Source organism: Phodopus roborovskii, unplaced genomic scaffold (assembly GCF_943737965.1).
Source record: "Phodopus roborovskii unplaced genomic scaffold, PHOROB, whole genome shotgun sequence".
Lineage (NCBI taxonomy): Eukaryota > Metazoa > Chordata > Mammalia > Rodentia > Cricetidae > Phodopus > Phodopus roborovskii.
Window position 1 is genome coordinate 13,789 of NW_026126159.1, and position 16,866 is coordinate 30,654.

A 16,866-nucleotide genomic window follows, 5' to 3' on the forward strand; every position below is an offset into this window, starting at 1 on the left:
CCTGCCTCAGCCTCCTGAGTGCTGGGATTAAAGGTATGCTCCACCACTGCCCAGCAAAACTTCTTAAAAGAAGCACAAATGGCCAGCGATTGTGAAAAGATCAGCTCGTGTTCATGTACTCTGGAGCCAGGGGCAGGTGTATTTGTGAGTTTGAGATGAGCCTGGTCTACAGAGTGAGCCTGGTCTACATAATGAGACTCTATCTGAACAAAACAAAATGGGAAAAAAGTTCAACATCTTTAACTATCAAGGAATCAAAATTACATTGAGAGTCCATCTTTCCGAAGTGCAAATTGCTGTCATCAAATGGTAAGGGTACAAGGGGTTAAAGAAGCTCTATACAGTATTGGTGGGAATGTAATAGAAATCAGTAGAAAGTTTGCTCAAAAAGCCAAAAACAACAAAAAATTAAAACCTACCATATGACACAGCCCTACTACTCCTGAGTATATGCCTAAAGGGAGAAACATACCACAAAGATACCATATTTATAAATATCCATATTTATTGCAGCACTGTTCACAGTAAGCTGTTAGGCAAATCAGCAGGAGAGGAGGAAGAAAAATGTGATGTGTGTGTATATATGTGAGTACAAATGGAGTAGTATTCATCTGTAAATGAAATTGTGCTTCATAAGAAAATGGATGGAAGTGAAATATTGGTAAGCAAAATAAGCCAGGACAAATATTGTGCTTTCTCTCTTGTGCAGAATCCAGAACAGAAAGATAATATGAAGTTAGGAGTCTATTAGGAAGGAGGATAGCAATAGGGAGAGGGGAGAGGGGTTGGCCAGATAGAGTAATAAAGGAAGGCATACTTGATCAAAACATGTTACTTGCATTATTTGCAAAAGGCACAGTAATTCCTATGAGGTTTTATTCTGTAATATCCATTGAAAAAGGAAAAGAAAGCCACATGAAGGACAATGCAAGAAAATAGCTGTGAAACCCTCCATCAGATGTATACAACTGAAGGAAAAAAGCAAGTTGAGGGGAGGCCACACATTAGGAGGCATGGAGGTGCTTGCTTGCCCTCTGGGTTCAGGGGCTGGACTCACACACAATTTGTCAGGCCTCCTCTAGCACATTTTACCAAGAATGGTGGCACACCCCTTTTATCCCAGCATTCAGGAAGCAGAGGCAGGTGGATCTCTGAGTCCATGATCAGCCTGGTCTACACAGTCAGTTTGGTACCATCCAGAGCTACATAGACTCTCCAAAAATCATTAAAACCTGGTGGTTGTGGTGCACGCCTTTAATCCAGGCACTCAGGAGGCAGAGACAGGTGGATCTCTGTGAGTCCGAAGGCAGCCTGGAATACAGAGCAAGTTCCAGGACAGGCTCCAAAGTTACAAAGAAACTCAGTCTCAAAAAAACAAAGAAAACCTAGAGCCTTGCACTAGACTGGTGCTTTCCCACTGAGCTATATACCCTAGCTCCTCACTTAATTCCTCAATCTCCTTGATACCTGCCTCTTTTTAGGATTTCTGAAGCTTTCCTTCAATATATTATTTCTTGAAGCCCCCATTTCCTTTCTGCTTTTCCTCTTCCTCCTTCCCCTTTGTCCAGCTTCCTTCTTGCAGGCTGGTGGCTCTCACAGTCTCTATGTGTCCTGGATCTGCTATCTTACAGGAAGGGCTATGAAGGGCCTGGTCAGATGGCTCAGCAGGTAAAGGTACTTGCCACCAAACATGAAGACTTAAGTTCAATTCCCCAGGATCTATATAGTGGAAAGAGAGAACCAACTCCCACAAGTTGTCTTCTCATGTCTACATGAGTGACACACACACAAATATAAAAAATGATTTTGATCATTAGAAAGAGAGATGTAGGGAGCACTAGGTCTCTGGAGTGAGAGGCAATCTATCCCCATGCTCAGGGGAAAGGCACTGAAGGGCTAGACACAGGAAAATAACAAACGGGGAGAGAGAAGGGAGGGAGGCAGAAGAACAGGGAGAAAGATAGTAACAGAGGGAAACCAGATGTAACCTTGATGCTGGAGCTATACCCCCAACTCTTAATAGTTTTTAAAAGTGTTCATTTAAAAACTGTCATAAAATAGATATAAACTGAAATTTAACATTTTAACCATCCTGATAATATAGGAAAAAAAGCCTGATTCAGATTCTTCTATACTCAGAGTTAACAATCAGAATAGGAACCTTGTGATCAGTTACCAGGTAGGTGTCTTCTAATCAATTCTGTCTTCACAAGGTGTACAGGGACACAGGGTTACATTGCCCTTGTGACCTCAGTGCCAATAGACTGCCCCCACACTAACCATGCTAATTACAAAGACCCGGTGGTTTTACTTGTTTTTCTTTTTCTTCATCCCACCACACAATGGCAGGGGTTTAAATGGAGAAGGGTAGGCGGGATAGTGCGGGGGGGGGGGGGGAGGGGGATATCTTGGGTCTTGAGCACAAACATGCCAGACAGCACTCCCCTGTGAACTCCCAGAAGTCCTTACCTGTGCTTTTGATTGACAGGCTATAAATAGGTTCCCCCAGTCCCTCCTCACTTTGATTAATGTGCTAGGGCAATACTTAACTTACCTAGTTATTTTAATACATGCTACAAAGGGAGAAGTAGATAGGGCTGGGGTGGAGGCATAGACAGAGATCTCATGCCCTCTCCAAATCTCGTCCTTTTCAGCCTCAGTTTTTGAACACAATTCATTACAACCATGGTTCATAAACATTAACTTTAGTTAGTCCCTGGAGACGTTGGGGGTGGGGCCCAAGTCCCAGCTCTCTAATTCCATCTGGCATCTGGTCACCCAGCCCCCACCCTGAAGCTACCTAGAGGTGCTCAGTCAACAGCCAATCATTAGCATATAAAAAGATAATCATTTTGAATATTCCAAGGAGTTGCATTCCAGGAAACGGAGACAAAGACCAAAAATGTAGTTTCACAGAGCCACAACAATTTTATATTTTTGGTTGTGAGCCATCTCTCAAGCCCAATCACAACCATTCTGAAGCAAGAATTGAGCTAAAGGCATTAAGCAAATTCACATTGTTAAAGCAACCAGCACCATTCCCCATCTCCGGAACTCTGGAATTCTTGTGGTATTTTGTTTGTATGTTTTGAAACAAGATCTCCTGTAGTACAGGCTGACCTCTAGCTAGCTCTATGCAGCTGTGGATATCCTGGCAGTACTTCTGATCCCCCTGCCTCTTCCTCCTGAGTACTAGGATCACAATGTACCACCGTGACCACCCTTTGTGTGCTGCTCGGGATACAAAAGTTCAAGGGTGTTAGGCAAGCACGCAATGTCCCAAGCCACTGAAACTTGGTTTAAAATTTCTATTGCAGTGTTGGAGACTGAATACAGGGTCTCAACTCAAGAATGCCAAGCAAGTGCTCTACCTCTGAGTTAAATCCCCAAACCTTTCCTTTGCCTACTTCAGGTTTGAACCTTACTATGGACATGTGGGTATTTCTATTTGTAAGCTGTTATTTATAATGCTGATTTGAATACAATACAATGTTTTTGTAATCATTCACGAATTAATTATATAATTGTTGATTTTTTTTTTTCTTAAAATATTCAGCTAGAGGTTTGGTGGTATAATTCAGTGGTAGGGTGCTTACATGAGACCCTGGGTTTGGATTCCCCCACAATACAAAAAAAGCATTCAACTGGAGTGTGAGATTGCATTGCATTCAACTGGAGTGTGAGATGGCAGTGCTGAGGGCTTGCTTGCCTAGCGAATGTGAGGGCCTAGGTTGGATCCCCTAGCACCACAAAAAAAAGATGTTTTCAGTTTCGAAAGAATGTATATTGTCTGTAAGCAGCATTTTGCTCTAGCCCAGATTGACCTGGGACTATGTAGCCCTGGCCGGTCTTCATCTCAAGGCACTCTTTCTGCCTCAGTTCCTCAAATTCTGGGATTACAGGTATGAGCCACTGTTCCGGGCTGAAAATGTAAAACGAGATGCAGCTTAGTGATAACAGTGCTTGTCTAGTATCCTCAAGGCTCTGAGTCTGATCCCCAGCAGAGTGCACACGCGCACACAGGGTAACTTAATATGCAGCGTGCTGCTAACTTTCAGTTCCAACTATTTAGGCTAGGAAGGAACACTACTTGACTGTGGTAGCTTAGGGCCAGCTTGAGCAGAATAGCAAGAAGACTTCATGTCTAAAGGATTTTAAAACTATTTTATTTGGGGGAATAGCTGGAGAGCTGTATCAGCATTTAAGAGTATTTGCTCTTGCAGAGTTCTCAGCACCTTGGTTGCTCACAACTATCCGGAGGTTCTGACCCACTTCTGACCTTTGCAAGCAACAGGCATGAATATGGTATACAAACAATCATACGTGAACACTCATATACATAATTTTTTAAAAAAATGTGTATCTAATTGTGTGTGAGAGAGGGGGTATATCTACAAAGGCCAGATAGAGGTGCGTGCGTGTGTGTGTGTGTGTGTGTGTGTGTGTGTGTGTGTGTGTGTATCTACAGAGGTCAGAAGACAGGCATCTGTGTGTGTGTGTACAGAGGCCAGAAAGAGAGGTGTGTGTGTGTATCTACAGATGTCAGAATAGATGTGTGGGTGTGTGTCTACAGAGGCCAGAAAGAGGTGTGTGTGTGTGTGTGTGTGTGTGTGTGTGCAGAAGCCAGAAGAGAGGTATCTCTGTGTGTCTGTGTGTGTGTGTGTATCTGTGTGTGGTGTATATGTAAAGAGGCCAGAGAGGTGTGGTGTGTGTCTACAGAGGCCAGAAGAGAGGTGTGTGTGTGTTTGTGTCTACAGAGGCCAGGTGTGTGTGTGTATCTACAGAGACAATAAGAGAGAAGTGTGTTTGTGTCTACAGAGGCCAAAAAGAGAGGTATGTGGGTATGTGTGTGTCTACAGAGACCAGGTGTGTGTGTGTGTATGTGTGTGTATCTGCAGAGATAATAAGAGAGAAGTGTGTTTGTGTCTACAGAGGCCAAAAAGAGAGGTGTGTGTGGTTGTGTGTGTCTACAGAGGCCAGAAAGAGAGTGTGTGTGTCTAAAGAGGCCAGAGGTGTGTGTGTGTGTGTGTATACAGAGACCAGAGGTGTGTGTGTGTGTGTGTGTGTACAGAGGCCAGAGAGGTGTGTGTGTGTGTGTGTGTGTACAGAGGCCAGAGAGGTGTGTGTGTGTGTGTGTGTGTGTACAGAGGCCAGAGAGGTGTGTGTGTGTGTGTGTGTACAGAGGCCAGAGAGGTGTGTGTGTGTGTACAGAGGCCAGAGAGGTGTGTGTGTGTATCTACGAGGCCAGAAGAAATGTGTGTGGTTTGTGTGTGCGTGTGTGTGTACAGAGGCCAGAAGAGAGGTAACTGTGTGTGTGTGTGTGTGTGTGTGTGTGTGTGTGTGTCTACAGAGACCAGAAGAGGATGTTGAATCCCTAGGCAGTTGTGTGAGCTGGCCAACATGGGGACTGAGCTTGGGTCCTCTCCAAGAACAATACATGCTCTTAACCACTAAACTATCTCTCCGTCCCTTTGAAGGGATTTTTAAAAAAGGTTTACTTTATTTTACTGGTGTGTTTTGCCTGTGCATATATCTGTGCACCACTTATGTGCCTGGTGCCAGAGGAAGCCAAAAGACAGCATGAAATTCCCTGGAACTGGCGTTACAGACTGTTGTGAGCCACCATGTGGATGCTGGGAATTAAACCCAAGCCCTTTGCAAGAACAACAAGCATCCTTAACCACTGAGCAATCTCTCCAGCCCCAGGGATTATTAAAGCATATATTGATTGTAAACAGTGAGAAATTTATTCTGACATTCCCTCACATGCCTGAATGAATTTCATTCATATTCACCCCACTCTAGTTTCCCCCATGTCGTCTTTTCTCCTTCCACATCCACAGGAGAATTACTTTTTTTGTAAGAACACTTTCAAAATAACTTTTATAATATGTAATTGTTTCATCAAAGTTTTATGAAATGTGCCTTCGTGTATTCAAATCATCTTTTGAATATCTTAATTATTATTATTTTTTGCTTTTTTTTTTGAGACAGGGTTTCTCAGTGTAACAGTTCTGGCTGTCCTGGAACTCACTCTGTAGACCAGGCTGGCCTTGAACTCACAGAGATCTGCCAGCCTCTGCCTCCCAAGTGCTGGAATTAAAGGCATGTACCACCACTGCCCAATTTATATGACTTTTCTTTTAATACAACCTTATAGTTCGGCATAGAAGCCTTGGATCCCATCCCCAGTACTCCAAAACAAGTCAATAGTAAATAGGCAGGTTTTTGTTGTTGTTGTTGGGAGTGAGGGCTTAGGGATGGGATAGGGAACTTTGTCTCTTGGGGGAGCATTTGCTTAATATATGCAAGACTTTGGGTCCCATTCCTATCTCTCCAGGGGAGGAAGGGGCAGAAGTCAAGGCTTGTTTAGTGTTTTTCCTACTAAGATTCTCTCAAAGGAGCTGCAAAGATAGATCAGCAGTTAAGAGCACAGACTGCTTTTCTAGAGGACCTGGGTTCAATTCCCAGCACCCACATGGCAGCTCACAACTGTCTGTAACTCCAGGATCCAACACCTTCTCACAGAATACATACAGGCAAAAACACCATTAAAAAAATAGGAATTAAAAAAACAGGTTCTCTCTAAGTGATGTCATAGTGTTGGTTAGGGCTACAATGACATTTCAGGCTTGACCAGGAAAGCAGTCACTTTCAAGTTCTTTACATTTATAAAATGTATATAGAATGGAGTACTTCAGTTTTGTATTTAATGTTCAATAAGAGTACCCCTTGGTCTAGCCAGCCAGTCTCTAACCTTTGCCACTTAAGATGCCCCAAGTCGCCAGGTATAGTGGTGTATGCCTTTGATTCCAGTACTCAGGAGATGGAGGCAGGTGGATCGCTATGAGTCTGAGGCCAGCCTGGTCTGAAAATCAAGTTCCAGGACAGCCAGAGCTGTTACACAGAGAAAGCCTGCCTGAGGGGTGATGGGGGGTAGGTGCCTCAAGTGGCTGCTTGCTTACCAAAAGCAGCAGAGCAGTTAAGAGTCTCCTCAATAGATGGTTATTTCATCTTATCTTTAACATACAACTATGCTACATATAACCTTGACAGGAGTGGATTATATAATGAAAGCTGTGAAACACCAAGAAGTGGAAGAAAAAGAAGCCATCTCTAGTGTGTGTCCATTGTATTGTTGTTTAATCCTCAGGTCCATAAAGAAACGTATGTTTTTGTGGGTGACTTGAGGCAGAGTGTCACTGTGCAGCCCTGGCTGGCCTTGCACTTACTGTGTAGCCCCAGCTGGCCTTAGACTTATAGCATAGTCCTCCTGCCCCAGGCTTTCATAAAGGATTTGGGATGTCATCTATGATCCTGGGAACATACAGACATAATCAATGGATTAGATACATCCTAGGCCATACAGATAGATCTTTCTTTTCCCTGCTTCCCCCCCCCCCCTTTGGCAGGGTCTTGCTTGCATATAGCTCAGGCTAGGCTAAAACTGGATATCCTCCAGCCTCAGCTTCCCAAGTGATGGGATTATAGGAATGTTCCAGTGGTGTTGGCTCTTTTTTTCAGTTTATTTATTTATTTATTGTTACTTTTTTTTGAGTTAGGGTCTCAGTGTGTAGCCATGACTGACCGGAAATTCTCTGTGTAGACCAAGGTGGCCTTGAACTCATAGAGCTCTTCCTGCTTCTGCCCCCTGAGTGCTAGACTGAAAGGGGTTTACCACCGTGCCTCGCTTTCCTTCACTTTTCATTTATGCCATGTCACCATACTTTGTTGTAATTCTCCTTTAATTTTTTTTTCTTTAGTTTCAATTTTAAATGAAAGAAAAAGAGAGAAATTCTTTCTGGAACAATGTATGGACACAAATCTATGTATTTATGGAAAAACAAGTAAATACAGACGGAAATTAGAACAGAATTTGTGAGAGATTAAAAGAGACACTGTTTGAAGAGACAGATGGGGAAAGGGGGCTGGAGAGAGCTGAAGCTACATGAGAACAAAATAAATACAGCCATGGAGGGGTGAGGGTACTGGAAAGAGACGGGAATGGAAGGAGCATTTAGTGAGCTCCTACCTAATATCAATCCTATAGAACTTGGTGTCATTTTGAGGTTGCAGTTGCTGGTAGTAGCTTCATTTGGGCATGAGGCTAATTCATAGCAATATGAACTGAGCTGCCCATGGCCTTGTCACCTGGATTGAACTCATTTCTCTGTGAACATCATGGTCCACAGTATGCAGCCAGTAATTGTTTATCCATCAAATAGAGTATAGTCTGTTCTTTCCCCCAAGGACAGAGAACAGACCCTTATTTCAGCCCACTGAGTCAATTTTCCTTGTCTGGTAATTCGACAGCAAGGTCTATTGCCCTAGCAACTGCCCTTCGACTGCCATGGCAACCGCCAGTGCAGACTTCAGTTCTGGGCTTTGCACCTTGGACATCTCCATGACGATGTGCAGGATGAAGAGAAGGCCAGAGCCCCAATTCTGCGCCTGCGTAGAGTGACAGGAGGGGGTGAACAGGAGGGGGCCAGGCTCCTGGATGTGCGCAGCCGCAGAGCTCTACGGCTGTGCCCACTAGTCCCAGCGCTGAGCACTTGACAGCCAGTCAGTCCGCCTGTCCGGAGCCCGGCTCGTTGGGGCAGCATGGCGGGGTCGCCGCTGCTCAGCGGGCCGAGGGCCGGGGGCGTCGGCCTTTTGGTGCTGCTGCTCTTGGGCCTTCTGAGGCTGCCCCCTGCTCTGTCAGCGAGGTCCATAAAGGTGCGACTCCAGTCAGCAGGGGATGGGGGTGGGGAGGAGGGTGGGGGAAAGTGTTGGTGCGGCATTCTTGCAGGTATGTGCATAGAGATTGGCAAGAGTGCCCTGGGGTGCAACTGACAGTCCACACTTAGGCCAAGCGCAGGTTCTGGGTGTGAGGGTACTGGGTGCGCACCCTGACTGTCCCTCAGCATGTGGGGCCTGGTATGACCTCGACCCGCGGTGGCCTATGGCGCTGTACATGGGAGTAGGTAGGGCATATTCAGAAAAGATGTCCGTGTCTTTGGTTTAACTGCCCCTGAACGTCCTGCAATACTGGAGATTCTTATGTTTGACGTTTTTGTGGGCCTGATTGCTTTCTCAGTGATACCATGTGCACATTTGTGAACCCTTATGTGTAATGACGTAGTATATGGGCGTATCTTCCTGTGTACTTATGTGCTTCTGTGTTCGGATTTTTTTTTTTTTTTTCATTTTGGAAGACGTGGTCCCTCTACCTCAGGTTACATATTTCGTGGTGGCTTGGGTTGGGTTTTTCCATGTGTGTCCACGAGATGGTTTCCTTCTTGCTTCTTTGTGGAGCTGTGTCATTGCAGGGAAAGAAGCCATGATGTCTCTGTTCTGCACTGTGTTTTTAAAAACGATGCCTCTCCTTGCACCTGGGTGGCTCAGAGAGCATAGCAACACATCATTTCTCCAACAAGGGATGTGCATACAGGCACAAAACAACCACTTCTATGTACTTTCTTGCAGCAGATATGGCAGTGTTGGGTTGCATGTGTAACATTTCAAGGGCTCCATGTGTGGGGGTGGGGTGGGAGGATTGCTGGGGTGTGATTTCCCCAGGGGCTGAGGGTGGGGTGGTGGATGCTGACCAAAGGGAAATGGATGGAGCACCTTGCTCCTCTACCTCTTCAAAGCTGTCTGAATCACAGAAAAAGATTTTTAAAATCCTTATCTGTTTAACATATATGTGAGTTATAGAGAATAATGGTAAAATAATCACCTTAGCATAGCCACTGTTGAGCTTAAGAAATAAAGTATGACCAATACTAGGAATCCTTGACTAGTCTTACCCTCTGTTTTCCCTCACATTGATTCCATTTATTTGTAGCTAATCTTTAAACAATCCATTGTTTAGTTTCTGCTTTTGGAACATAATAGATATGGAATCAAGCTAGGCATCTGCTTCCTGGTGGTTTCACCAAGAAGTCCTTGGTGTTTAATAGTCTTAGGCTATCTACAGTGGGATTCTAGAATTTGCTTTTGTGTGTGTGTGTGTATGTGCATGTGGTTTTGAATCGAGGCCTTCATGCTAGCCCCCAGAACCTTTTTTTTTTTTGTTCTGCTTTGGTGAGAGGTTCATTTATTGATGCACATCATATCCTATGAGTTATCATGGGTATACTAGTATGTCATAGTATATTTACAGGAATTCCCTGTAAATTCATTCCCCCTACTTTTATGCTATTATAAAATACTACTGTGATGGTTCTAGACATTTTATGTTCAGTAGGCTTTGAACACCCTAGGAGTGGACCATAAAAAATTGTTCCTTTTAGACATGGGCAATTTCCCTTTCAAAATGATTTTTGAATTTTGTTTTGTTTTTCCTGACACAGTTTCTCTGTGTAGCCCTAGCTCTCCTGAACTTTATTTGTAGACCAGGCTGGTCTCGAACTCAGAAATTTGCCTGCTGGGCATGTGCCACCATGCCCGGCTTATTTTTGCAAATTTGATTTCCAATAGCAAAGTATTCTATTTGGGGTTCTATGGGGACCTTAAAGACGATAGGAATTTTGGAGGGGCCCAATAAATGTGGTGGTCATTTAAAACCCATGGAGCCCCACCCCTACTTGGGCGACTCTGGCTAGAGAGACGATGACAATATCCTCACCACCACCCCCTTCATCTTTTCGCAGGAGCCCCGCAGTCTGAGCGCAGCATCCGCGCCCTTGGCTGAGACTGGCACTCCCCGCCGCTTGCGTCGGGCTGTGCCCCGAGGAGAGGCGGCTGGTGCGGTGCAGGAGCTGGCGCGGGCGCTGGCGCACCTGCTGGAGGCCGAGAGACAGGAACGCGCGCGTGCCGAAGCACAGGAGGCAGAGGACCAGCAGGCGCGTGTCCTGGCGCAGCTGCTGCGTGTCTGGGGCTCCCCGCGTGCCTCGGACCCACCCTTGGCCCCGGACGATGACCCGGACGCTCCTGCTGCACAGCTCGCACGCGCTCTGCTCCGTGCTCGCCTAGATCCCGCAGCCCTCGCGGCTCAGCTTGTCCCTGCGCCTGCCACTGCACTGCGCCCCCGGCCCCCAGTGTATGACGATGGCCCCACTGGCCCAGATGTCGAGGACGCCGGTGACGAGACTCCTGACGTGGACCCGGAGCTGCTGAGGTGCCCGTTGGGGCCAGGGGGAGGGAGGGCAAGGGCTGCGGGACCTGCTTCATAGATGGGAACCGAGATCACTAAAGCGCTGTGCGAGCATGAGAAGTGAAGTCCTAGATCCCGGGTACAGGGGACAGGCACCCATATACCTCCTCTCTGCCTGGAGAGGTCTTTGGGGAAGGCATTTCTGGGATGGAAGGTGGGGACCTCTGACTTCCTCTGAAAGTAGTGAGTACCCCAGGCTTCAATGGAGGTTGCAAGCCATATGGTGTCACAAACTTGTGTTGTCCGGGCTGGGGACTACAGAGGTGATGCCTAGCCTCATCCTCACTGCATTCCACTTCATCATGCAGGTACTTGCTGGGACGGATCCTCACCGGAAGTTCGGAACCAGAAGCTGCTGCAGCCCCGCGCCGCCTCCGCCGAGCTGCGGACCAGGATTTGGCTCCTGAGGCGCCTCCCGAGAGTGTGCTGGGGGCACTGCTACGCGTGAAACGCTTGGACAACTCTTCGCCCCAGGCGCCCGCACGCCGCCTTCTGCCTCCCTAAGCGCTGCCGCATCCCACACGCCCTGGAACCCAGGAGCGCCCCCAGCAACCCTGACTTCCTGCCAGCACGTCCACAGCCTCCTACCTGGCTACCCTAAGACCCCCCCATTCCCTGAACCCTCAATAAACGCAATCTATAGCAGCTCTTTGAGTGGCGTGTTCTAGGGGGCAGTAGGTTAGGTGAGAGGTGGCTGTCTATTTGGGTTCTCTACAGACAAGGAGCCCATGCCTAGTGTGTGTGCTTTACTTGCCAGCAAAAAAGCACCTACAGACAATAGCTGTGTCATTGCAGTACTGACCTTCTAGGCTTCACTGAAGTGGGGTTCCCTGGGAGGCTGAGGTCACTTTCAGAGTCTGCCAGGGGTCCATGGCATTAAAAGTCAAGCAGCTATGACTACACTTGTTGCCCACCAGGACTAGGGGCTTCTTGTCCTAGTATCCAAAACAAAGTGGGGCAGTTTCTCAAGTAATCTTCCTCTAAAGTCATTGAATGAAAATTCAAGCAACATTCTCCCACCCACATAACACTTGGTATGAAAGCTGGGTATAGTATACACACCTATAATCCCAGCACTTGAGAGGTGGAGACAGGAAGGAGTTCAATGTCACCCTGGGCTACATGAGGACCTGTCTCAGATCAAAACAATCCTTGGCATGGTGGCACATAGCTTTTATCCGAGGATTGAAGAGGCATGGGCAGAGGCAAGTAGTTCTCGGAGTTCCAGTCAGGGCTACATAGTAAACCTGTCTCAAAACAAACAAGCAACCCCAAAAAGACTTAGTATGAACAACATTTATTCCATTTTTGCATAGAGCTTCATAAAACACAGCCAATGCTGGACACCCCATTGTTCCCACCTAACTCCTCACCAAATGAGAATAAAAAGGTGTCCATGGTAACTGTTATTTGGTGGGGGAGGGGACACATGCCAAGAGAATTGTCATCTTGACATGACAAGAGAAGGGTCAATTTGCTTGACTAAGATCTTCAGGCTACAGAGCAGCCACAGCTACACACAGCTTTGTGGTGTCGGGTCTTCTCCCTGCTTGGCTCAGCCACAGCCTCCTGGGCCCTCTGAATCTCATGGACAAGCAGAGCAAAGGCTTCCTCTACACCTTGCCGTGTCTTGGCTGAGGTCTTCACGAAGGGGGCTCCCCACTTGTGAGCCAGGATTGCTGCAGCAGTGTGAGCATCTCCAGCAGTCGTCGCTAGGTCACACTTGTTGCCCACGAGTACCAGGGGCTGCTTCTGATTCGGGCTCCAGGTGGACCATATCTGCTGCAGTTGGTCCAGAGATGACGGGTCATCAAGAGCAAAGACTCCCAGCACGCCATCGCCAGCTGCTAAGCACTGGTCACGAAGGGCCCTGTGGATATCCTGCCCGGCTGTGTCCAGCACATTCAGTATGTAGCCACCATTGTCCAGGGCCACCTCCTTCCAGTAGGAATCCTGGATAGTGGGGTCGTGGTCTTTCACGAAGCAGTGGTGGGTCATCTGGATAGTGAGAGCACTTTTACCAACACCACTTGCACCCACCACCACTGCCTTGTACTCAGGAAGCTGCCTGCCAGCATCTTTGCATTGTGCCCACGCCTCATGGCTTTCCTCTGGAGATCTGGTGCACTGTGTGTTGAGGCTCAGGTCCAGGATGCTAGACTTGGTTGGCAACGCCATTCCCCAACAGTCAGCTCAAGAAGGGCTGTAAACAGCAGGTGCTGAGAGTGAGGAGAGAATGCTAGGTCAGGTGAGACTGGTTGGAAGAAAGGAGACCCCCAGCTGCCATTGAATCAACATACCTAAGAACACCATGCTGTTTTCTCCTTGTTTGGGGGTGGGGTGAGGCAGGGTCTTAACATCTAGTGCAAGCTAGCTTGGAACTCGTCCCACAGGTCGTGCTAACCTCCAAGTTTCAGCAATCCTCCTGCTCATTAGAAGCAAAATTGCCTTTTATCTCTGAAGGAAGGAAAGAAGCATGGCATGGTGGGACACACCTATAATTCTAGCACTGGGAGGGCAGAAACAGGATTGCTGAAACTTGGAGGTTAGCCTCTTTGGTTCAGCTACTCCTTCAATACCGAGTGGGGATGTTTCTTTTTCATATATATCTAATTTTAAAATTGCATTTATCTTGTGCATGGAGGTGTTAGATTGGGATCGATGGAAATGACGTAACCCTTGCAGGGATGGGGTTGTGCATGTATGCTATAGCATTTGTGTGGAGGTCAAAGGACAATCTATGGGAGTAGGTGCTTTTTCTGCAGGAAAGGTGTTTGATAGCAAACACCTTTATCTCTGAGCCATCTGGCCTGCCCTGGGATTTTTCAAGCACTCCTACTACTGATATTAACATGCATCCCAGGAAGTCCACCCAGTTAAAAAGTGAGACCCTTGTATAACCATCACTATAGTTTGAATTTGAAAATGTTTAAAAAATCTTGAACATCTTTATCTTCTGGAAAAGAATCTCTATATCCCTTAGCAGTCTCTCTCCATTGCACAAGGAGAGGGTGATTTGGTTTGGTGATCTTTAAACTCCAGCTTGTCACAGCAGTGCCTATCTGGTGATTGGCTGGATTCCCATCCACTACGTTCTAAAAGAACATCTCAATGCAGAAAGATAATAAATCAGGGCTGGAGAGCTATAGCACAGTTGGTTTAGTTCTCACATAGCATACATGGAGCCCTGACAGCAATTCTCATAAAAAACAGTCTGGTAGCTCACACCTATAATATCCCAGTATTCAGGAGGTGGAGGAATGATCACAAGTTCAGAATCAGCCTCGGTTCCATAACACATTGTGAACCAGGCCCTATTTCAAAGAAAAGAAAAAAAAAAGGCAAACCAAATCACATAGTCTAATAACCTATATTTTGAGGCAGAGACATAGATATACACAGAAAGTAAAACAAGACTGAGGATGTGGGTCAGTTGGTAGAATGCTCACCTAGCATCCATGAAGTTCTAGATTTGATCCTCAGTACAACATAAAATCAGGCAGAGGACCAGCAAGACATCTCAGTGGGTGCTAACGCTTGCTGGGAAAGCCTAGCAAGCTGAATTATTTCACTGGACCCCACAGTGACCGACACACAGCTTTAGTCCAGCACTTAGGAAGCAGAGGTAGGTGAATTTCCATGAGTTCCAGACCAGCCAGGACTCCACTGGGAGACCTTGACTCAAAAAAGCAAAATCACCACCCTTAACAACAAAAAAACTTCAAAACAGCAACACCCCCAACAAAAACATTAACCGCTGTGAACAATACTTTCGATATTTTCTCATATTTCACACTGTTGTCTATAACCTCACGTTGTTTGGCACCAGATAAGTTGTTAACTATTGTTAGGTATTTCATTATTTAATATTAGCTAATTAATTAAAAAAAATCTTCCTGTATGCCAAGCATTGACATGGCACAGAACAATACAGACTGAACTACCGGGGCCTTGGAGAAAGTCTACTGAAAAGAGAGACAATAAATATGATAAGTAAGGAAATTATCTTCATAGTAGAAGAGGTTAGGCACACAGCAGGTGCTCAATTTGTGTTAGCTATTAATAGCAAGTCATTAACTCACTGAATGCACCTCCATATCCGGTTGGGGAAGGGCCCTCCAAGAGTGCACCATAATGGTGGTTACCACACTTTTCACTAGAAACCAGGAGGAGTGGCAGTTTGGGGGCAGGTGGTGGGTTCCAGGGATCCCTGGCAGATTCTTTAGAGTTTGGGGAAGTAAGGAGGGATGGGGGTTGGGGGAAGGGCTTACCCACAAAGGGATGAAAGTTAAGAAGAAAACTGAGCAGAGAACAGAGCTTTGGAGTATGCCAGAGTCTGGGGACCCAGCCAGGAAAAAGTTTGTAGAGACTCGGTGAGAGAAAGAACCAGGATGGCCGGAGAAGGAGAAGAACCCAGGGCTGGGGTAGTGGAGGCGGCGGTGGCAGCCGAACAGGTGGAAAGGAGAGGACAGGTTCTGGTTTATTCTGAAGGTGGAACTGAACAGCTCTCTTTTTAAGATTAAAAAGACAGGAGATCGGGAAAGAATGACTCTTAAATGTGGGACTGCAGTAGCTGCAAATCTAGGGGTGCTGTGATCAGAGGTGGGGATAAATACGAGAAGGGTGCCTCCCGAAGGTACTGGCAATTACCACAGTGGAGTTAGGAGCTGCGGGGAGGCCGAGAGAGTCCCCAATATGGCCACTCAACCTAATCTTTGCGATACCCCAGGAAGGCTGGGGCTATAGTCTCCACGTCTTATTTTCACAAGGGACACAGAAAAAGAATAAGGGGATTGGCCCCAATCCCCTCAGCAGGGACGGTAGAGACATCACAGATTGGGGCTTCAGCTTTCTGCTCAAGTTACAGAACTCCTAACTGTGTAGAGTGCTGCTGGAGCATCCCCAAAGAGCTCTGGGGACCCTGTGGTCACCGGCCTGAATCAGTCTTCTGGACTTGCATCTCCCACCCAGGAAGGCAGGAGCCCCAGGAAGGCGAGCAGAAGCAGGCTGGGCATACGGGGTCAAAGAGAGAGGGAAGGGTACGGAGTTGCTCCAAATAAGAGAGCTTGTGGCCCCTTCTCGGGGTTAGCTTGGACAACTCGCCTGGTCCCTGCCTGCACTTTTCCATGTTAAGAGTCAGGTGTGGTGTAAAGCTCGGGGTTGGGGAAAGGCGACCCTAATCTATCCCTAAGTTCCTCCACTTCTGACTCAAGTTAGTCTGGTGGCGGTGGCGTCCCAACTGCTCCTTTCTCCTCCTCCTATACCTCGAGAAACAGCCCTGCTTCCCGCTCACGCACGGTAGGCACTGGACTAAGGTGAAGGGAGTGCGAGGCTCGCTCCCAGGACAAGGCAAGGATGGGGAAGAGGCCCCTGGAACCCTGCGCCAAAAGATGCCTGGCTCAGGAATGCCAGGGTCCAGCTTACCTGTGTCCCCGGAGTGGCGGTCTGCTGAGGGGCAGCAAGCAGCTCTGACTGGACACTCTGGGGGTTAGGATGCTCCCTACCCCCAGCAGCGGCAGAGGGCGGGGATGTGGGCTTGCCCCCTCCCACCTGCCCGACCCCTGACCCCCTGCCTTCCTTCTCCGCCATCGCACAATGTGGAGAGCAAATGTGGGCGGGACCTCCACCTGCCCCTCTTTACACAGTACCCCCCTTCGGCCCGCCCCTCCCTCGCCTGAATTGCTTGCTTTAGGGTTGGTTCAGCTTGGGCCATTTGTGTGTGTATA

The 16,866-nt window shown here is 47.2% G+C and overlaps 2 protein-coding genes across 2 annotated transcripts; one reads left to right on the forward strand and one right to left on the reverse strand.

Annotated features, from left to right (window-relative positions):
- Nucleotides 1-8,479: 8,479 nt before the first annotated feature.
- Nucleotides 8,480-11,741, forward strand: Pcsk1n (proprotein convertase subtilisin/kexin type 1 inhibitor). Its single transcript, XM_051179556.1, has 3 exons — nt 8,480-8,718; nt 10,638-11,104; nt 11,449-11,741. The coding sequence occupies exons 1-3, from the start codon at nt 8,605-8,607 to the stop codon at nt 11,642-11,644; spliced, it is 777 nt and encodes a 258-aa protein (XP_051035513.1). The 5' UTR covers nt 8,480-8,604; the 3' UTR covers nt 11,645-11,741.
- A 708-nt stretch (nt 11,742-12,449) lies between these two features.
- On the reverse strand, nt 12,450-13,356 carry Eras (ES cell expressed Ras). The gene has a single exon (XM_051179560.1). It carries the CDS (start codon nt 13,316-13,318, stop codon nt 12,632-12,634), a length of 687 nt encoding a protein of 228 aa, XP_051035517.1. The 5' UTR covers nt 13,319-13,356; the 3' UTR covers nt 12,450-12,631.
- Between the last annotated feature and the right edge of the window lie 3,510 nt (nt 13,357-16,866).

What these genes read in the sequence shown, in the direction of transcription:
- Eras (XM_051179560.1), bottom strand. Translation starts at nt 13,318, where the DNA reads ATGGCGTTGCCAACCAAGTCTAGCATCCTGGACCTGAGCCTCAACACA.
- Pcsk1n (XM_051179556.1), top strand. Translation starts at nt 8,605, where the DNA reads ATGGCGGGGTCGCCGCTGCTCAGCGGGCCGAGGGCCGGGGGCGTCGGC. An exon ending in TGTCAGCGAGGTCCATAAAG is followed by an intron (nt 8,719 to 10,637) that starts GTGCGACTCCAG and finishes ATCTTTTCGCAG; the next exon opens with GAGCCCCGCAGTCTGAGCGC. An exon ending in GTGGACCCGGAGCTGCTGAG is followed by an intron (nt 11,105 to 11,448) that starts GTGCCCGTTGGG and finishes TTCATCATGCAG; the next exon opens with GTACTTGCTGGGACGGATCC.